The 22,427-nt window shown below is 43.9% G+C and overlaps 1 protein-coding gene across 25 annotated transcripts in view; it reads left to right on the top strand.

Annotated features, from left to right (window-relative positions):
* EPB41L3 (erythrocyte membrane protein band 4.1 like 3) overlaps positions 1-22,427 on the top strand; it is a 214,685-nt gene that overhangs the window by 168,859 nt on the left and 23,399 nt on the right. For 19 of the 25 annotated variants that reach the window (XM_049698274.1, XM_049698280.1, XM_049698278.1 and 16 more), the window contains exons 6-12: positions 1,943-2,018; positions 4,029-4,247; positions 4,606-4,693; positions 10,258-10,410; positions 14,669-14,766; positions 15,471-15,646; positions 18,848-19,068. In XM_049698274.1, the coding sequence (XP_049554231.1) occupies positions 1,943-2,018; positions 4,029-4,247; positions 4,606-4,693; positions 10,258-10,410; positions 14,669-14,766; positions 15,471-15,646; positions 18,848-19,068 (1,031 nt within the window). The remainder of the gene's footprint in view (positions 1-1,942; positions 2,019-4,028; positions 4,248-4,605; positions 4,694-10,257; positions 10,411-14,668; positions 14,767-15,470; positions 15,647-18,847; positions 19,069-22,427) is intronic. The other 6 variants (XM_049698277.1, XM_033439374.2, XM_049698292.1 and 3 more) reach the window with 1 other exon arrangement.

The following is a 22,427-nucleotide window of genomic DNA, read 5'->3' as shown; positions in this document are numbered from 1 at the left end:
TGAAATATATCTTTCTTCTATTTTTATTCCCTCTTAGTTTCCAACTTCGAGTGTTTACCCTGAATTTATTATGAGTTTAATTGCATTGCTAAACGATTCATTGGATTCACTTTGAAGTGGATAAAAATTATAAAAGAGCAATAAATCCATTTCCCATAACGAATCCATTAGCTTTCATTCCAGTTGCTTGTGGGGAGACCAGCTCTCATTATGAACCTCATGGCTGGCAAGCATTCCATTTTAGCAGGAGGTGAATAGGAATCAATAGGAAAGTAAAACCAAATCAGACTTGTTAATTTTAGAATAACAAGAGGACGTTTCTGAGAACAGTGGGAAGAATAATCGCTAGAAATAGGTTTGATTGCCAGATATTTTATGGCTTGTAATTCTTACAGCCCACGTTTGGGGAATATTTTCTTAGTGGTTTAGAAATGACACGAAACACCCAGTAATACCCGATCCCTATACCAAGTCCTTTATAAGGCGACTCAAATGGTGTCCCTGCCAGGTGGACCTCTAGGTGTAATATGAAGAGTGGTGTGCGGAGTAAACCAGAATCAGTGAACAGACTGTGCATGAATGACAGGAATACAGGTGATCTCTGCAGCTAAGTATTTGCTACTCAAGCAAGAGACCAGTTCAAAGGAAGGAGCCGGGAGGTACTTAGGATGTTGTCCCTTTCTTGTGAATGTTTGGGAAGGACTCGGGAGAGAATGGAGCTTCCAGGAGTCACTGAATGGGAGAAGGGGGTGTTTTGAAGTCTTAGGAGGGCATCTGAAGCATGAGGGCTGGACCACGAGGTCACGAATCACAGAGCAAAAGGAAGACCACGGCTCGGAGGAAAGGCCTCCAGCACCGAAGCTGGGAGACCAGGAGGGTCCTCCAAGCCGCCGTCCAGAGCGAGCAGGGCCTGGGCCCTTGGAGTGTGCTTACTGGGTGGGGGGAAGAAATGGAAACAGTTCCCGGCGAAGGAGCCCCCAGGCTTCAGTAATGTACCGCATTTATTGAAAGGCCAGACAGAGAGACCAAGGTGAAAATAAGTGACAGGGGTGATCACAGAGAGAGTAAATGTCGAAAAGAAGAAAAGGTGGGTTTTATTTTCATTTACGGTGATAAACATGGTTAGGTATACACAACTAGAGAATGCATGGATAAAACGGAGCACTCAGGAAGGCTTGTAATGTCTCACGTTTACATACGGACGGTCTGGGGAGCAGGTGCCTGTGAGCTGGCGTATGGGTGACCCCCTTCCCCTCTGGAGAGGCCATAGGAGATGCCACAGGAGGAGCGGCGGCCGCGTGCAGTGAGGACCGTCCTGATCAGGGGCTGAGGTGGAGGGCTGGGTTTGGTAATGCACAGTACATACCCCCACTGTCTCTTCCATCAGAAATTTCCCCAAGTAAGAAAAGAACTTGCCGAATGGCCCACAGAGCAGCTCATCTCTTAATATGACAGCAAACCTTTCCCATAAAATAAATACATCCTTGACATGTATTATTATGGGATTTGACCTGTCATAACAAAGCAGAAAGGACAAAGGAAATGGGATTCTGTCTGTAATGTTGGTATGTGAGCTCTCCAGAACTTCAGAGAATAGGTCCGGTGAGCCCTAGACTCGTCTGATTGAGGCTTATCTGTCTCGTTTACTTTTTTTCCCTCTTCCCAAGGCCTTTGTCCCTGAGAAAGGGAGGAAGTTTAGTCAATTTCCTTGCTAGTTATAAACCCCAGCAAAGGATTTGATGGGGCAGAAGATTAGAAACTGGAGGAAGTTTCAGAGTTACCTGTGAATTTCACTGAAAGGAGACTTCCCTGTTTTCCATTGATGATTAAAAGTTGCCTGGGTGCTAGTGACTGGGGTTAGGGCTGTTCTAGCCACCGCTTAGTATAATAAGTGCAAAGGGATCGTCTGAGACTTTATTCTGATTTTTTCTGCTCTCTGCAGGTGGTGCTTGGCACTTTTCATTTAATGTGAAATTTTACCCACCAGACCCTTCCCAGCTCTCTGAAGATATCACCAGGTATTTGAAAGCTGGCAGTGAAAAAGGCAGGCATGTTGGGAGTCGTGCTCCTGTTAAATTCTCGGGCGGAGGGCAGGCTTACATCTGGTGACCTTACAGTCATCCATGCCGAAATGGCGAACAGAAGGCAACTGAATGAGAGCAAACATCCGATGGGAAGATTTGCCAAATCGTATCTGTTCCCAGTTGAATCTTTGGTGCTAAGCTGATACCTCCCTCTGCCTGACCCTGGTGGGAAAACACACAGAATTGAGTTGCTGTCATCTACCCACCACAGTCAAATTCGACGGGATTCAGCCTTAAATGATACGACAGTTCCTAGTGCTCCTCCTTCAAAACTTAGAGCAAAAGTGTGCCTTCGGATGCTTATGCCTTTTTCTATAACCAGCCTGACATGTGGTGGCTGTTTTCAAAAATCACACAGGCGTGCACACACACACACAAATGCACATAAACACGGGCACGCCTAAGAGTGTACCTTCCACACCTTCTGTATACAAGGAAGACGTGTCATTCGTTTTAGAGGAAAGGCATCAGGAAGGGAACCTAGCAGTCCGGCCTGGTGGCTGAGCTCTGAGTATAAGGAGGAATCTCTCCAGGAAGCCCCTCTGGGTTGCTGTGTGTCCCTCTGGGCCTCTTCTAATGCTTTTCTACTTTGGAATCCTTGGTTTTTTTCACTGTGTTTCGTCGTCAGCTTATGGCCAGTCAGAGTGATGCTGTGCAGTGTGGCCTTACAACCCTTCTTGGCAGGCTTTTCAGGAAAGAGAAATCGCTCAAAAAGCTTTAGTCACTTGCTATGATGAAAAATCGTTTCAGCAGACGTGTTAGGAGAAGGGGAAAAACTAGTTCCAGAAGATTTCTTTTATGTTTTCATTAAATCAAAAAACAATTTGTAATTTCTTATATAAAGACACTTTTTACTAGTTGAGGGACTACTTAATTGTGGCTAATTTATGGTTAGAGAGCGTATATACACTTTGAGTTGGAATCTGGTGCATGATTCCCTTCCATTTGTGTCATGTGTGTAGGGCCTATGAAATGTGTAGGAATTTTTGTATCTGGATTACATGGCATTTACTTACATCATCAGCTTAAAACCGTATTTAGAGGGGACCTTAACGCTTTATCATATAGTCCTCAGCTTCAACAGATTAATGGTTCGTTTCTTGTGTGAAAGGTACAAGGTATATTTTATTCTTATACTCGTATGCTGGGCCATGAAGACTGTTAATAAAATTCACCAATGTTCCCACTTACCTTGGAGTCTTCTACTGTTAGTATATCTGTCACTCTTGGAAGCAGAATAACAGGGAAGGTAAAAGTCAGCTATTAATGGAGATATTTGCATATGATGTTGGCAAAATTTTATGGAAAACGTTTCACAGTCCCCCAGTTTAGAATTGTTTGCTTTTAGTGATGAGATTTTAAGGTAATAATTCTTCAAAGTTAGTCTTCGTAACGGTTGAATTCTAGGAAGTTATCTAAAGAAGAAAATGAGACCTTGACCCAGGAGAAAGCTCCTCTCGTCAGGAACGCAGGAAGTGGCAGGTAGTGTTCATGACGGCGCAGCCGTTGAGTTACCTGCAGTTTGTCTTGGGCGTGTGGCAGGACCTTTCGTCTAGATAGCAAAATGAGACTTCCTTTAGGTAGTTGGGGCCTAATCGTTATATTTAAGAGCACCATTTTTATATTATAACTTCCCCCACCAGAGATTTTGTTTGACTTTCAACGTTATCATAATGTTAGAGAGATAGTCTGTAGGTTTCTTTTATTCTGTGTCTCATCAGTGAATCCCTGTATTATTATGAACTTGCCTCTATATGCCCTTAGATATTGTATTTTGTAGCTAAGTATCTTCCCCTGGTATATAGATCCAGATACAAATGCTAGACAATGTGTCCTAGTGGATTATTCTGCAGGGAGAGCTTGCTTGCCGCCCACTTTGTACTGGGCAGTCTCCTTTCCAGTCTCCTAACGCTGGCTTTCTGCCCGTCCTCTGGCTCCTGGAAGGTACTACCTCTGCTTACAGCTGCGCGATGACATCGTGTCTGGCAGGCTGCCCTGCTCCTCTGTCACCCTTGCCACGTTGGGCTCGTACACCGTCCAGTCAGAACTGGGAGACTACGACCCAGATGAGTGTGGCAGTGACTACATCAACGAGTTCCGCTTCGCGCCAAACCACACAAAAGAACTAGAAGACAAAGTCATCGAGCTGCACAAGAGCCACAGGTTAGCGGCAGGAACCCCAAGAGCGTCCGTTTAAGCTGTGCTCGGTGGGTGGGCATCCCCTGCACCACCCGCTTCTCCCGGGACTGAAGTCAGTGCCTTAAGGGTGGGACTCAGCAGAGTGAGGTTCTAGGCCTGGTACAGTTCTGGGTAGTCAGACTCCTACTCGGGTCGTCCTTGTGATGTTTCTGCTAAAAGCCATTTTCCTGGTATTCTCCCCCCGCCTCCCCCAGAGTACAAACCTTTTGGTGCCTCTGTGGGAACTTGCAAGGGAGCTAAGTGGAAAATATTATGGTTCCACCAGGTTAAAAAAAACAAAAAAAAAACCAGCATTGTAATACCTCTCATTTTTCCTTATCAGAGGCATGACGCCCGCAGAAGCAGAGATGTATTTCTTGGAAAATGCCAAAAAGCTCTCCATGTATGGGGTGGATTTGCATCATGCCAAGGTACACATATTTTAAACTCCAGGCCTTCTATCTAATTTTATCTAACAGTGTCCAGGACCCAGTTGTCACAAACGTTGTATGCCAAGTACTGTGTATGCCCCATTGTGACGCCCACCAGGCACTCAGAAAATTCATGTTCAATTTTAAAAGCTCTCTATAAAGTTTAGATACTGTGACAAATCATCAGTGCTTTGAAATAAGATGGTTATTTTGAAGTTCAGTTAACATTAACCAGCCAGGCTAAGATTGCCTAGCCTATCGCCGTGGTTCTGTGACTTCTCCTGGGGACAGCTTTGATCCATCTTCTGAGCTGATAAAAGCTCTGAGTTCCAGAATAGCCCTGCTCTCCATCTCGTCACTGTCACCATTTTATTTTATTTATTTTTTTGCCTAACTTGTCTTTTAAAGAAGGAAAAAGAGGGAAGAGATAAGATAAGAGAGCAGAGAGAACTGGAGAAGCACTATAGTTTTGGGTTTGTTTTGTTTTGAACTTTCTCAGTCACTGCGTGTAATAAAACGGATTCTCCATCCTTACATACAGCACATTCATTGTAGTGTTTGGTCAGTTTATTTTCAGGACATTCTCTGTAATAAATAATTCTGCTACAAATAAATCCTCTCCGCCTGTCCAAAAAAAAAAAAAGAAAAGATTGCCTAGTTGACGGGTGAATTGTTGAGGCTGTATCTTGGTTCCAGAGTCTTGCAAAGAGAGAGGTCAGGATTGGGCTGGATTAAGGTTGGGAGGATGTTATCAGCAGCTTCTACTCCATGTCACACTTCTTCCAGAATCTCTGTATCTTTCAGCAGTGAGAGAGTGAGCGTATGGACTGTTAGTCTATTATCTGAACAGCTGTGAATAGAAGTGCCGTGGAAGCAGAGGCAAGGTTTCCCAAAAACTTCTATCAGCAAAACATAGGAAGTGTGTTAGGCTCTTAGGGATAGGTTCTGGTACTTCAGCAGCACTGAAAAGATCAGTACTTGAAGTTCGGGGACAGCTTCTGATTTGGGCTGACACGAGGATGTCGCTCCTGGGTGGGGATGTGGCTTTACTTCGGGTGGACAGAGTGGTCATGATCACACAGTCCGGGGCTCACAAGAACATGCACTTAACAGGCTGCCAGCCGAGCGAGTGTCTTACACAGTCAAGTTTGGGGCCAAGAAATGAAGAGGGTTTCAGCCGGCTTTGTTTAGGCAAACGTCTCAACAACCCTGGGGACCCCTAGGAGGAAAATCTGTGATGTCTACGTTCTGTTGCTGCTGCATGTGGGGACCTGACAGATTGAAAGTGAGTTTGGACAAGACGATGGTGAGGATCACGTGAACGCAGGTCGAATTGGTTGTGTCTGTGGATCATTTTGTACATCACTCAGGGTGAGCACTTCTGAGGCCTGAAGGCCTCCACAAGAGCAGAATCTCTGAGGATTGGCTCTCACCAGGGATGCTGGCACCGGAGAGCCAAGCTCGTTGACATTTGTGTGTAATTACAGCAGCAGGTGTAGCTCTGTTTACTTGCCAGTTAATTATTACATGTTTTCACTTACTTTGTGCTCGGATAACATAGCATTTTATAGTTTATGCCAGATATAAGGTAGGATGAGGATTTAAAAAGAAAATAAGGACACGCACTAAGACTGTGTTTCTCTTAGAGTTTTTCCCTACGTGGCTAAAAGATAAGGAAACAAGACAGAAATGAAGGTAGCCTGGAAATTTGCGTGACTCGAAAGCTGTTTTTGAGTTACATTACACACGACGACTCAGTTACTGCCCAGGGGAAAATAAATAAATAAATAAAAGGTGAGGGCCTCCATGTAGGAGAAGGGCAACTCAGCATGTATCTGTGTTCCTATCAGGAAAAATGAAATCACTTAACATGGCTGCAGCGACTGAATTAAAATAGATGGCTGCTTTGTCATTCAATAATGTGATTTGAAATTATGCCAATTAAACCAATTAAAAAAGAGAGAGAATTAAGGAAGTGCCAGTGCAGCCTGTGATAGGATTTCATGTGAATACTAAGCATAACAAATGATTTGGTTATGGACTTCATTTTCTCATGCAGACGCGCTCCATCATTTCAAGAAGGAAGTTTACTGAATTAAATTAGAGCTAATTTCCAGTTAATAAGTGAGATGCTTCTCTTCTGTTGGTAGTATTGAAAGGCTCTGAGCTCTAGGACCTAGTTAGAAATTCGGAACTGTGATCTTGGACTCCACAGCTCTGTATGAAGAATAAATATCCATGTTAGGTGAAGAAGGTCCCTTGGTTTGGAAAACCTGTTCTAAATGTCTTAGGAAGACGGTCTCTGCTTGTTTGTCATTTAATGTCACTCTGAATAGGCTCTGTCAGAGTCATTTATTTCATATAAGACTCTGAAATGTAGTTATAAATCCATATCGGGTATCCCGTGGACCAGGAGATGATAAAGGATGGGAAAGTTGGAACAGCGATTTTAAGTTAAGAGAATAGTACCTTCGTTTATTTTAATTAGGATAGGCTGAGGCTGTCCAGGGCTTCCTTCAATGCTCCCTGCTAAAGGGAGCATTAAATATGTTTATTGATAGGGAAACACATGTCCCCAAGAAAGACCACGATGATAGCTTTTTTTTTTTTTTTTTTTTTGCGGTACGCGGGCCTCTCACTGCTGTGGCCTCTCCCGCTACGGAGCACAGGCTCTGGACGCACGGGCTGCTCAGTGGCCATGGCTCACGGGCCCAGCCGCTCGGCGGCATGTGGGATCTTCCCGGACCGGGGCACGAACCCGTGTCCCCAGCATCGGCAGGCAGACTCTCAACCACTGCGCCACCAGGGAAGCCCTGGTCATAGCTTTTGATACAGAAGATTTATCAAGCTACTACCTCAATGCTATGGGCTGCGGCAGTAACCTTGATATCAAAAGTATCCTTTTTTTGGTTGCTGTGCCATGAGTGAAATGGAAGCGATCATCAATTTTAAGCTCCATTTATTCCTGCCATTTTCTTTCTTCGTTTGCCTTTTCTTCCGGCAAACAAGTAGTGGCTTAACACGTGCTAGGCAGGCGCTGTGCTGACCACGTGGCCAGGTCAGCAGGACAAACAGAGGCTGCTCTCCACCAGCCTGGGTCTGGAGAAGGAATAGGAATGGGGTTAGTGGCAGCACCGCTGGCTCGGGCTTCGGGCTGTGCTGATGATATTAATGCTGTGGGGACCCAGAGAAGTGTGTGTGGAAGACGGCAAGGGAGGATGCATTGCAGGAGCCTCCCATCTTCCCCACAAACGGATTCCACCTTCTTGTGATTCAAAGATACTAAGGAGTGATTTAAAGTAGGTAATAATGGAAGAGGTTGTGAATGCCCAGAGTGCTTGCTACACTTACGTTCTTCATCACAAAGAAAGTGACTCAAGGAGCCGTTACCCCAGCAGCCCTGCTCGCGCAGACATTTCTGCTCAGGACCTGGGGGGTCGCCTGTGTGGTCCTGGGAGCAGGTCGGCTAGATCTCAGGGTCCATCGTGCCCCCCACCCACCGCCCTACTTCCGGCATCAGGTCATAGCTCTGTAAATTGCTTTTTCAGGTTAAAGCCCTTGATAAATGGTGGCGGAGCCTTTGAATTCCCCTCAAGTCTGATTATGTTGTAATATCCTGCCGTCAAGTCCTTCCACTTCCATAGAGTGATTTTCGTGTCTAGTGGAGTGATACGTTTCCAAGGAAAAATATTTCATTTTAAATCAGTTAAATTGTATGTGTAACCTCACAGTTCCCAGAGAGGGACCAAAATATTTATTTCTGATTCTGGAAATATTCGTCTTGTGCTTTGCACTGGCGGGATTTAGGAAGTCGGTCCCTCCCACTCCCGTACAGATGAGTCAGAAGCCCCCTTTTGGATTCTTTCATGTCTCCCTCCCCGCGTTTGCTGGCGCTGCAGTGACTCAAAGTGGGACAGCCCCGCCGATGATTGTGTCTCAGACCTCAGCTTCGCCTCCACAACACCCTGCTTCCAACAACCAGTGAGACACGGGGGGTGGGGACCGCACATCACACACAGCACCGCCTTCTGTCCTTTGTTCTCACCCCACTCACGACCACCACAGATGTTCACTTTACCCTAATTTCACTGGGACACAATATTGAGGGGGCATAGACTGCTCGTGGGGTATCTCCTGAGCTTTATATAACATCTCTGGTGACCTCTGGGACCCCTCATTGCACATCCCTAGGAGATGACCCAAAGATGGACTGTGCGAGCAGCAAAAGAAAGTTGCAAATATAGCATGATCCCACTTTTGTTGGAAAAGAAATCTATATGCATATATTAAATGCATCTATATTTATGTATGTGAGCCAAGTGGTTAAGTGAGCACCACTGGGCGGTGAGTGTGTGTTGGGGTCCTGTTGGGGAGTACGCTTGTACTTTAAAAAGACTATTTTATATTCAAATTTTACTCTGCCAGTAATGGTATACAAAAAGAGAATCAAGGGCTTCCCTGGTGGCGCAGTGGTGAAGAATCCGCCTGCCAATGCATGGGGCACGGGTTTGAGCCCTGGTCTGGGAAGATCCCACCTGCCACGGAGCGACTAAGCCCATGTGCCATAACTACTGAGCCTGCGCTCTAGAGCCCGCCAGCCACAAGTACTGAAACCCGCGCGCCTAGAGCCCGTGCTCCACAACAAGAGAAGCCACCACAATGAGAAACCTGCACACCACATCGAAGAGTAGCCCCCACTCACTGAAACTAGAGAAAGCCCACACACAGCAACGAAGACCCAACACAACCAATAATTAAATAAATAATAAAAATTAAGTTAAAAAAAAGAAACGCAGACCTCTCACTGTTGTGGCCTCTCCCGTCGTGGAGCACAGGCTCCAGACGCGCAGGCTCAGCAGCCATGGCTCACGGGCCCAGCCGCTCCGCGGCATGTGGGATCTTCCCGGACCGGGACACGAACCCATGTCCCCTGCATCGGCAGGCAGACTCTCAACCACTGCACCACCAGGGAAGCCGCCAGAGAATCAAGACTTTTTAAAGGAACAAACCCCAAAACACTCATCGGAAATGATGGGGGTCTCTCTATTAGTGTACGTATTAGTTAAAAGCCCTGCCCCTGGAAGCAGGCTGCCCATATTCAACTGGGATGGACACTTAACCTTTCTGTGCCTCAGTTTTCTTGCCTGTAAAGTGGGAATCATAATAGCAGCTATCTCAGAATTATCCTAGTGAAGATGAACAATGTACGTAAAGTGGTCAGAGCCGTGCCTGGCACTCAGTAATAAGGACTGAGGCTCTGATCGTTACTGTTACTAACACACCTTCACCTGGGTGACCTCTGTGTGCAGTGTTGACATGCTGTGTAAGTCCAAGATACGTGGGTGAACAGTTTACACTAACAAACCTCCATAGTGATAAATATCTTCATTCAAAGGCTGTTATTTAGTGGGAATATTTTTTACAGTGCTACAGTACTTTGCATATTTAGATGAGAGCTGCAGGTAGCTAATTATAGGTTCTGACCTGGAGGCTTAAATCGTGTACCCGCCACAAGTGGAAATAGGTGAGATGCTCATCCAGCGTTTCTTGCTGCCATTTTCCAGGATTCTGAGGGAGTTGAAATCATGTTAGGAGTGTGTGCAAGTGGCTTGTTGATATATCGTGACCGACTACGCATCAACAGGTTTGCCTGGCCAAAGGTTCTAAAGATTTCATACAAACGGAGCAACTTTTACATTAAGATCCGGCCGGGAGAGGTGAGTAGACCCCAATTTGCATGTATGTCGGGAAGAAAGTTACCCAAGAGCAAACAAAAACGTAAATTACCTGCTCACACGTTCTGAACATGGCAGGACATAATGAGTTATAGCTAAATGCCTAAGAGAACTTATTGTAGGTTTGTCCAATAAACAGTAATAAATAAGATATTCTCTTCTTTTTTATTGTGTTGTTCTAGTTTTTCCCCACTGCATACATTAATTGAAAGGCTTTCCTTTTTACATATTTCAGCGGAAAATCAAGATTCATGAATAATGTTTTGTATTTTTCAAGCTGCGGTATCAAAGAAACTCTTAGTTGCTAAACCTCTTTGTGAATAGAGAATAGGTTTCTTCCCATCGGTCCTGTTGATCTGTCTCCGTGTCCCCTCTCTTGTCCTCCAAATCTGATAGTACCCTAAAGGGAATAGCTTAGAGGTAACATGCATCAAAGTATAAGAAAGATTAGAACAAGTGACACCGGGTATAAATTATGCAAGTTCTGTAGCCTAATGTATTTCTCCCCTTTGTTTTTCAATCAAGAGAGGCTAATGAAAGAATCAAAATTGTTAATTAATCCTTGCTCCTTAGGCAGAAGCATCCATCCATGGTCAACTTATGTCCTCCTTAGTGGTTTGACATAATATATAGTAAATATCTGCTGTTTTCTCATAATAGATAATAAATAATGTCCAAGTTCTAATTAGTATAGTTAATATAATGGAGGCAGTTGACGCTCTAAGACTGCAGCTCGTTTAGTTTCTGAACATTTTCTGGTACAATATAGAATTATCTCCTGTCTTCAGAATTAACCTCACCACTGGTGGAAAACACAATTTAAAAATCACTGTATGGAATATAATGTACAGCATGGTGACTGTAGTTCATAACACTGTATTGTGTATTTGAAGTCGCTAAGAGAGTGGATCTTAAAAGTTCTCATCATAAGAAAAAAATTTGTAACTTTGCGTGGTCATAGATATTCACTAGCCTCATTGTGGTGGTCATTTCACAAAATATGCAAATATCAAAGCATCATGTTGTACATCCGAAACTAATATAATGCTATATGTCAGTTATATCTCAGTACAAAAAAAGTTTAAAGACTACGACTATAAAGCAAGCAGTCGTGTTTAACGTAAATATAAAATCAAACTTGTCTATGAAGACTGAAATATTCTACGAGCTATCTGAAATTAAAGTCATTTTTTAATATTTCCTAAAGATTGCATGTCTTACAACCAAGATATGTTTGATTTATGAAACATTAAGTGAGCATCTATATATTGCCAAGCTCTGTGTTGGGCATTGAGAAAAGAAAGATAAATACGACCTTATTCCTGTCCTATAGGGAGTTTGTGTTCAGCAGAGAAGACTCATACACTTGCAATTACAGCATCACGATGCAAGTGTGATAATATTCCGTAGACGTGAAATGAGCGTAGATGTTGTGAGGGGCCAGAAGGGGAAGTTGGAGCAGTGCATCATGAGACCACAGTGAGCCATGGGAACTTTAAACTGGGATGTGACATACTCGGTGGATATTTTGGGATGAAATTCAGCAACTTAGTAATGTGATGTGATAGGACCTAAACTAGGGCAGAGGCTGTGGGAATAGAATGGAAGAAGCACATTTGAGAGAGAGGTTTCAGAGGCAGAACCAGTAGGTCCTGGAGACAGGATGGGGCAAAGATCAAAAGAGGAAAGAAGAGGGCTTCCCTGGTGGCGCAGTGGTTGAGAGTCCGCCTGCCGATGCAGGGGACGCGGGTTCGTGCCCCGGTCTGGGAAGATCCCAAATTCTGCAGAGCGGCTGAGTCCGTGAGCCATGGCTGCTGAGCCTGCGCATCCGGAGGCTGTGCTCCGCAACGGGAGAGGCCACAACAGTGAAAGGCCCGTGTACCGCAAAAAAAAAAAAAAAAAAAAAAAAGAGGAAAGGAGAGAGTCCAGGATAATCAGAGGGTTTTGGGTTTGCATGAGCGAAGTCAATGGTGATAATATTACTAGAGAGAAAAAGGGAGAATTTCAGAAAAAAAGATTGAAATTCCTTTTGGGACAGAATTTGGCGGGGGGGTGATCCTTGCATAGTAAGAAATGTAAGATTTAAACAGTGTCATCAGCTGTATAATACATTTTATTCAAAGCCTTAGGTCTTGAAGAAATTACCAAGAACAAGGAAGTTAGAGGGGAAAAAACTCTTAAAACAGAAACTCTGGATAATACCACTTTTTGAGGGAGGGGTAGGCGGAAAAGGACCAGAGGCAGATGAGGAAAAACAACCAGAGAGGAGAAGAAGGGCCAGAAAGAGTCATGGATGATAAATAAGGAAGATGAGATTCAGGGAGCCTGGTTCACTCGGATGAGAACTAAGAAAAGTGTGTTGAACTTGACGATCAGGTCTTGTCGCGGCAGTAAGGGTTCAGGAAAGAGCTAGAGCCCCCGGCGGGTAGCAGCAAGGTGAGGAGTGAAGTAGCAGCGGCTTCCCTTCCTGACACTTAGCAGTGATTCTGGTTCTGCAGAAACACGCTCAGAGAAAGTCGTTTTCCTCCCCTTTTTTACAACCATATTCATAGGCTGAGAAGAATGAGAAGGAGAAGGAATTACTGGTGGCACGAAGGCTCTGAAGCGGTTGGAAGAAGTGGATACAGAGCACAGAGAGAGATAAACGTTCAAAAAGTGCAGGGATCTCTCTCATCTTTGTGCTGAGTAGGACAGAGCAGTAAGAATCTTCCCGGCTTCCCGCTTCTTCCGGGAAGAGCTAGCTGACTCTTCTGTAAAACCCCTGGCCTTAGCATGGCGTGTCGTCCATGTGAGATGCAGGATGAATAAATGGTGGATGGTTTAGTCAAGGTCCCTTCCTCTGGCTTGTCGGTTGACTGGGTCCATTGGACGGGGGTGAGTTTCATGACCGTCCCTGGACAGGAATGTCAGACAGAGGGAGAAAATGGGGAAGGCGACTGCATTTAGAGCCACCCGTCATGTACTTCCCCTTCTCCCCCTGGCCAGTCCCACTCAGTGAACAAGAAACAGAGGTCCGGAATAGCTAAAGTTCACATACCTCGCACAGGACCCCTCCCCTTGGTTCTTTGCCGCATAAATTACTTTTGCTATCGATTATACCGGTAGTCTGGGGGGTTTGAGCTCTTTGGGGAAGCCTTTTACTGTTTAAGATGATTGCCCTCTGGTGGCCTGATGTATTCAGAAAATAAAAAATATTTCTTGCGTATCTGCCATAGTAATATGAAAATATATTACTCAGGAAGTTAGCTACCTCACCCTGAAAAAGCAGATGGCTGATGGAGTATCATCTGAACTCTAAATGCTGAAAAATATGAAAATGTGTTCTCCCAATCCCTGACCTTATGCAGTCGGCCCTCCGTATCCCAGGGTTCTGCATCTGTGGATACAACCAACTGTGGATTGAAAATATTCGGGAAAAAAATTCTAGAGAGTACCAAACAGCAAACCTTGAATTTGCTGCATGCAGGCAGCTGTTTCCGTAGCATTCACATTGTATTTCAACTGTTTACCTGGCATTTACATCGTGTTAGGCATTATAAGTAGTCTAGAGATGATTTAAAGTATATGGGAGGGCTGCATAAGTTATATGCATGTATAGTATGCTATTTTAGGTAAGGGATTTGAGCATTCACAGGTTTTGGTATCCACAGGGGTCCTGGAACCAATCCCCTTTGGATACTGAGGGATGACTGTATAATATTGAGAGACGTTAGCATTTAACATGATAATCTATATTAGAATGCACAAATAAAACCAGCAGTATCTGATACCAAGTCATCAAATACCTAGGATATGCGCATATTTCCAGACCAGATACAAGGAGAAAATGTCATCCTGAGAATGCTGTTTTATTCATTTCTTTGTGTTCCAGCTGAAGTCATGATGTCAGAGAGAAACTATGACGATTAGGCTTAGAAATCAGATCAGGACAAACTGGTCTCTGGAAGGAATACAAATATTCTTCTTTTTTTGCATTTAGTTTTCATAAGATTCATCCTTGTACATGAAACTTTTACTACATGCATAATGTGGTTGTCTGTACCTGCAGCATTTTAAGGAGATAGATAGGAGATTTTTTTAAACGAGTGAATGTGTATAGCATGAAATCTGTGTATAGCAATTGATTTAGGGAGTAAAGAAAAAAATTGTGGGTGGTATTTTGACTTTGTCTATTATTTGCTTTCATGTTATTTATGATTCCAAACTTCACTCTACTCTTCAATATGTCTTTTAAATTTAGTTTGAACAATTTGAAAGCACCATCGGGTTTAAGCTGCCCAACCATAGAGCGGCCAAGCGTTTGTGGAAAGTGTGTGTGGAACACCATACATTTTTCAGGTGGGTAGAGATCACTTTGGTCTTTCCTAAGGAAGAAGTAGAATGGTTGGAATCACCTACACTGATAAGAGGTTGTTGGAAAGAAGAATGTGACCACAAGATCCTTTCTATTCCTTCAAGTTCGTTGCCGCCAGATTTCTTGATAAATCCTAAAAGAACTTCTGACGAAATTTGAAGGATTTTCCTTAATTTGTTGGATACTTATCTGTCTCATCTCCCCTTCATTATCTTGAGAGGTTTTTCATTATTTTTCTAGAACATCCACTTCAGATGTCCAATCCCTTCCTTACTCTTTCAGTAGCTTTTCAATACCATGCACCCCTTTGCCCACATCCAGTAACTACTAAAGCCCTCAGATTTGTGTCTACAAAGTAATAAATGGTCACTGTTCTTCACTAACATCCCCTACTTAATTGCTCTCTGGGTTTGTAGAACCACAGACTCTCCAGTTCCATAGGATGTTCAAATTCACCTAGTCCAGCTCCACCCCTGTTGTGCTTCTAGCCTCTCTACAACATCCCTAGTTGATATACACTGTGTGAAGTGATTTTTTTTTCCTTATAAAACCAGGTTCACTGAATGGCAGGTTGGGGGTTCAACCCTGAGTACACAAAGCACTTTACCTTTCAGAACAGAGTGATAAGTTAGCCTTCTTAGTATGTGGCTTAATAGTCTTGCTGATGTTTTTCCTTTAATATCTCCAGACTGTTGTTACCAGAAGCACCTCCAAAGAAGTTCCTTACCTTGGGGTCCAAGTTTCGTTACAGTGGCAGAACACAAGCCCAAACCAGGAGAGCTAGTGCACTGATAGACCGCCCGGCCCCTTACTTCGAGCGTTCGTCCAGCAAACGTTATACCATGTCTCGCAGCTTGGACGGAGGTAGGCACTGCTCCCCTTAATGATTGCTAGTGGCTACCGAGCAGCGAGAAACCATCGTGAGCCTTTGATGGACACAGGTGCTCTGCGATAGCATGAAAGGAAGAGCACTCGTTGGTCTTCAGCTGAGTGGCACATTTTAACCAACCCCCCAGAAAAGGTGCCTGTGGGAGTCCTATGTCTGTTCTTGGTGGGTTTATATAAAATCACACAAAAGAATGGTACTTGGGGAATGAAGTGGCTTTCATAAGCTGGCACCCTGAATTTGGAGAAGGGTGCTCTCATTCTAAATATAGCAATCACATACTTATAAGTAATTTGTTTCTCTTTTCAGCAGATGGTAAATGATTATCAGGTTGGTTTTAGATGATTTGTTTCCGAAAGAAAACTGTGCATTAGATTTATCTCTGTTTCTTTAAAAATGTTATGAATAGAACGTGACTTTTATCAGTCAGTGAATGATAGCTGATAGAAAGGATGACATTCAAATAACAGAGCAAAGGGCTCTAAGGAAATTGTCCTGGTTAATATTAATTACTACACCAGCTGGACTGGGAGAGCGTTGCTGTGTAAATATTCTGTACCGTGAAGTCAGATGTGTGAGTACCACAGGGAGAGAGTCACTGCATCACTTAAGTAGCATTTTTAAGGCATAATAATGAGTTTTTTGCAGGCTTTTGTTTTGTGGAGCAGTCTTCTGTGGCTGTCCAGAGGTACATGCAGATGTACTTTCTGCTCCAAGACATGGCAGCTGTAGGAAAGTCGGAACCTCTATATCCGTAGATGTGAAACCCACAGACACCGAGGGCCAACTGTATTCATTGTACGACGTACACCATTTTGTGTAAGGGACTTGGGCATCCGTGGGTTTTGGTTATCCACGGGGGCCCCAGAACCATTCCCCCCAGACACCAGGGCACGACTGTGGCCAGACCTCTGCCTCCTAATCCAGAGCTCCTTGGGGGTGAGATGTTTTATAGGAGACTTATCCTGGGCACATAAAAAGAGAAGTTTCTAGCATGTGTGTACAATTTTAATAATAAGCAAAAGCATAAATAGAAACAAATAAAAGTTACAGGTGCCTGGTATCACCTCCCTCCTGGCCTTTTTTGCTGCCCACTCACCATGGAGTCTCAGTTCTTCCTTCCATTTCGCCAAACCCCGATGTGGCTTGTAGGGAAGCGAACTCCCTGGATCGCCGGATTTAGAAGACTTTACTGTCCCAAAGGGATACTTAGAGGAAGTAAAAATTGTGTTATTAGTGCTCTATCGTTGTTATAAATTATATTAGCGAAGTGGGAAGAATGCTCACCTAGCGTAGATAAGTTCAGACCGATGTCCAGACCGTCTATCTGTACAGCGGTGGGTGGATGAAGTACTTACTGTCTGCAGGTCCCAGCTTTAGTCGTCATCTGTAAGGTGGGATCGAGGCCACCTCTGACAGGTTGTTGCGAAGAGTGAATAAGACGTAGGTGAAAGCAGTCTTGTTACAGATGTAATCATAATGATGTCAGTAGGTATATTGATAATCATTCTTTAGGCTTTTGTGAGCTGGCCTAGGAAGTCAGTCTTACCACTCTCTACCTTCTATAACAATGTCCCGTTTTTAGAATCTCTGAGAGCCAAACTTTTGGGGAAAACTGTTTATTAGGACCATTTTGAGTCAGATTAAGATACTGGAAAATTCACATTGACAATGACTTTCTTTTGGCGGCGCCTCATCTCCTCTTCCTTGAAGAGTGTGTGTAAACTGGTGTGTGTTCTCTGAGTCAGTGCTGGAGGAGCTTGTGTGGAATCACAGCTTTTTTTCCCGGATGTCATCCACTCTGTCCTGCGATGTGAACCCAAGGGGACACACTTGTTGTGAATGTTGTTTTCCTTGTGACCTTCTGTGTGATAATGATTGCTGAGAAGACAGAAGACAATTGTGAAATCAATGTACTAATTCCATGCTGTCTCTTTCTCCCTGCCCCAAAGTGATGTTAGTATGTGTTGTCTCTCACTCCTTGGGGTCCTGCCAATTCTCGTATGTTTTCTGAGCTGCTGCTCGGGGGGGCCATGGCTGCATGTTGGAATAGAAACTGCTTTTTGCAAGGTTGCATCGTCTGTTAGAACAGCCTAACAAGCCTTTTAGGAAACTGTGTCTCATATGAGCTTTTTCATCATCAGTAAGAGATGTAAAATATCTTAGTGAAGGTATTTTAGTAAAACGGTTCACTATTCAAAGGATTTCAGAGCTTTTTCTTACATTTATGTTTTAAACTTCCTAAAATATGAAAGCAGATTAAATTTTGCCTACGATTTGAAAAGCAGCCTTTCTAAATTTCAGTAAATTTTATGGTACCTAAAATCTAAAAGAATGAGTACCAAATTTCAAAAGTCTAACTAAATTAAGCATCTCTTTCACTGAGACATTTTAGCTGGGACGAAAGTTCTCTCTTACGTTTGCGTGCTTTGCACTTGCATGAATTTCATTAGCAGCGTTTGTCTTGTTTTCCCAAAATACTAGAGATGAATGAATGTATGCATATCGTGGTAGTCTTTTTAAAGCACAGTAGAAATTAAAACATTTCTGCACTTCAGTTGAACAGAGTTACCATCTGAATTCTATAATCTCTGCCCAGTAACTGGTTACTTTTCATTATTACTTATGTAGCTTTTATATTGTAGAAGTGATAGACTTTCCAAGCACTAATAGTGGTAGTAATAGTAATAATAATTAAAAAAAACATTTCAGTGCTCCTTAATGAGTGGCACTTGCAAAGCTCTGTTTAAAGTCAAGTGCACTAGGGCAGTTGTCTGTCTACTGTTAGTTGTGGAACTTGCCCCAAGTGTCTGGTGCTGGTGCCCCGCCAGTTACTCTGTGGGTAACAGCCTCGGTGGCACTCAGCCCCCCATCCTTCCTCTCACCTCCACCCTCACACACATCCTCACCAGAGAGCCTGAGAAGTGGATGGAAATTATTCTGGTGGCTTTGAGAGACGAGCATTGAAATCACACTTAAACGCAGTTATGGGTGACAACAGAAGGATGAATCTGTGGCGTTGCTTAGATGAGAGTACCTGCAGGGCTGACCTGTCTTTTGAAGAGAAACCTGGTATTTTATGGGGGGATTTTTGCTGTAACGGGAGCAATCGGTGGTGTCCGTCTGTCTTCTGACTTAACTGTTTTGGTCTTTATTTCTCCAATTGTATTTGCTTTTAGCATCAGTGAATGAAAACCATGAAATATACATGAAGGATTCTGTGTCTGCTGCAGAGGTTGGTACTGGCCAGTACATGACAACAAAGGGCATCTCTCAGACCAACTTGATCACCACTGTGACTCCGGAGAAAAAGGCAGAGGAGGAGCGGGGCGAGGAAGACGACAGACGGCAAAAGGCCGAGGAAGCCACACCCGTCGCTGCCGTACGGCCCGAGGGAAAGGTACATCTCCCCGCTGTCTCCCCGACCTGTGCACTCTCTAAAGAACTCCTGAATAAGACTGAGGACGTAAGCCAGGAATGTGAATAAGACTCAGGCTAATTCGTATCTCAGCATTAGTCACCTTCATGTTGTCAACTTTTAAATTAGTATGTCCTCTGTCAACACTTTTCCTCTACAAAAGCCCTTTCTAACTTTCGGGAAATTCTTATTGAACAACTGAGGTGCTACGTGAGACTTTCAGGACAGCTGTCCTGTCTGTAGATCTTAGAAATACATTTGGTAGTGAATTACACTTTTCTGTTTGGGCTCACAATTCAGAACTGTCACTAAAGCTGTTTTCTTTGTTTCTGGCCCCATCCTCCTACCCAGGGCTGTGTATTTGTCTAGATGCACAGTAATTGCTTTGCCCTTCTTCTGACCGCCGGTAGCTGAGTGACCACAGCCTGCATACTTATACACTGTTTCCACTGTTTCTCTCTCTCAGTCTTATCATCTTAACCTAACCATCAGAGTAGCCAGTGGATGTGTTTTGGAAAAGGGATATTAAGGCCGAAGTTTGCAAGGGAAGACGGAGGGCGAACTTGGCAGTAATTTTTCCAGGGTGTTTTATTCATTGAACTTGGTCACTTCATTTCATCCAAAAGTCAATTTATTTTTAAATATTATGTTTATTTCTGGAGGTCCATCACTATAAAGCAACTTTCCAGGAAAATGAAAGTCAAAAAACATGTAGACAACCTGCTTCTGGTTCGGGATTTTGTATGTCGCAGAGCAGCTCCCTAAAAGTCAAAGAACATGCCGGGAGGTTTATACATAATAATAATGGAAAAACAAGAGTGGGTCTTGGAATGTACAGAGTACAGAGTGAAAGGAAACAGCAGAATAAAAATGCCGTATAACTTAGAGGTTATGCTAAAACTTAGGTAAATTTGATTCAGAAGTGCTCTTTTGCACGTGGGCTCTTCAAATGCAGAGTACGGGGCAGAGAATCAGCTGGGGCTCTGTAGAAAAATGCTCCTTTGGATAAGAATTTAACAGTGACCTCTAAATGGGCAGATTGGCAAACGTATCATCATTCTGTTTATGTTAGACTATCCCAATGACCCAATCCATCATCCTTTTTTAGGGTAAGATTATTTATTTGCCAAACACAAAAATAAAAACAGGATAGGACATAATGGAAGGATATTTGGATCACTTTCGCTGTTAAAATGCGCTTTGTTCTGAATTTTGTTTTTACACTCGTTTCGTTTAAGGCGGGTTCTAACTAGGTCACGATCAGAAGATGATATACTTGAAAAGCCAATGTGTCCCATGATTTCTGAAAGTCGCCCAGGCCAACACTCCATTCTGAGGGATGTGTAAATATGATTAAGTGCCCCATAAAAGTAAATGACTTGTCGTTTGCTCCATAAACGCTCCACTCCCACTTTGTTTGATTTTAAAAGATCAGCGATTTGTTTACGTGAGATGGAGCCCTAAGCTAGCATCACTGGGTGCCTTTTATGCCATGGGAGATTAGAAAGACCAAGAAGACTGTTCTCTTAGAGTCAGAGCCTCTGAGAAGCCAGCACTGTGACCCTGATGCCTTCTGAGAGGCCGTGGCTGAGGCCTTGTGCTGAAGGAGCTAAAGGGCTGTCTACATCTCCCCCGCTGCAAAGCTGTCTTTAAAAACCACTCTAGGGCTTCTCTGGTGGCACAGTGGTTAAGAATCTGCCTGCCAATGCAGGGGACGCAGGTTCAAGCCCTGGTCCGGGAGGATCCCACATGCCGCGGAGCAACTAAGCCCGTGAGCTACAACTACTGAGCCTGCGCTCTAGAGCCCATGAGCCACAACTACTGAGCCCGCGTGCCACAACTGCTGGAGCCCGCGTGCCTAGAGCCCATGCTGTGCAACAAGGGAATCCACCGCAATGAGAAGCCCGCGCACCACTACTAGAGAAAGCCTGGCGTAACAACGAAGACCCAACACAGCCAAAAAATAAATAAATAAAATTAATTTTTTTAAAAAAAGCCGCTCTAAAAACCACTCTAATCAGCAACATGGAAGATTAAGCCGTCATTTCATTCTTCTCTGTCTTCAAAAAGTAACGTAGAGGGCGCTTATTTTTTAACCAAGATGAAAATGTATTACTGAAAATAGCTCTTAAGCGACTGGTCCCTAGATTCCTTTGAGAGGAGGTGTGTTTCCCCACTCACGATCACCCCAGGTGACGGGGCAGCCTCCACGGGCAGAAGGCAGCTTGTAACTTGTACATTATTCTCAGCTCAGTGAGATTTGTGCAGCGTCTTGTTTAAGACACAGTGTTTAATGTCAGATGTGAGTATTAGGAAAAGACATACTTGTCTGATACCGAAAAAGAGACACTTCTACATTCTACTAGATCCATGATATAATTTTATTTGTGCATTTTCTTACCCTCTGTCTCTATATTTACCAAGTCAGGGTTGGATTACTGTCACAAAGCAGACCAGATAATGTCCATGCTCTCAGGACACTAGGCAGAAACACGCATGTGAGTACACACACACACACACACACACACACACACACGAGCAGAAGTTCAGTCATCTTCAGGCTCCAGGTGACCTTGTCTTGAACTCGGCTATAGCAGCTTCCACGCTGGCCCTGGGTCCTGTTTGGCATTTGCTTGTCTCTCCCACCCCTCTCGCTCAGCATCCCTCCACCACCTGCAGAGAAAGCTGGCTGTGGTCACGGAGACTGCGGGGACCAGGAAGGGTGTAAAGAACCTTACTTGCCCTGCACAAGCCTGCATGCCCCTCCCCAGGAGCACTATTATGGGGTTGCCTGCCTTGATCGTCCCCTTAAGGACTCAAACCAGGCGGCTTAAGCCTACGGCTCCTCTAAGAAAAACCGGAAGATGGGGAAATTGTATCTTTCTATTATTTACGGACCACAAGTAATACAAAGTAAGTGCTGGTAAACCACATCACAAGAAAACACATTCTTTTTTGCTAGTTGGCTTGTTTGAAACCCTTCTTTAAGCTCCCCCGTGTACATCATGGGTAAGGGGCCAACATAGTCGTTTTCAGAAGAGCCTCGGTGCTTTATGGAGAGGTAAGGTTCCTGCGGCGTTCACTGTGGAATTCCCTAATTGGAGCTGCTTATGGGTAGGAGTGGGGTCAGAAACTTGGTGATTTGGAAACCCACCTGCTTTGGCTATGACTGACTAACCAAGGAAAAGTAATGCTAGAGATTTTGGGTTTAATAATCTAAAATTGGATTCATTGTCATTTTAATCTAACTGAACCCTAGTAACAGATCTGGTCGCTGGAGATTAGGAGAAGTTATTGAAAGTCTTGGTTTTAAGTTATCAGAGAGTTACATTTGCTCTCAG

The sequence above is a fragment of the Orcinus orca genome, chromosome 15, assembly GCF_937001465.1.
Source record: "Orcinus orca chromosome 15, mOrcOrc1.1, whole genome shotgun sequence".
In the NCBI taxonomy this organism is placed as follows: Eukaryota; Metazoa; Chordata; class Mammalia; order Artiodactyla; family Delphinidae; genus Orcinus; species Orcinus orca.
The sequence above is the reverse complement of the archived record's forward strand: the minus strand, read 5'-3'. Positions and strand labels throughout refer to the sequence as shown.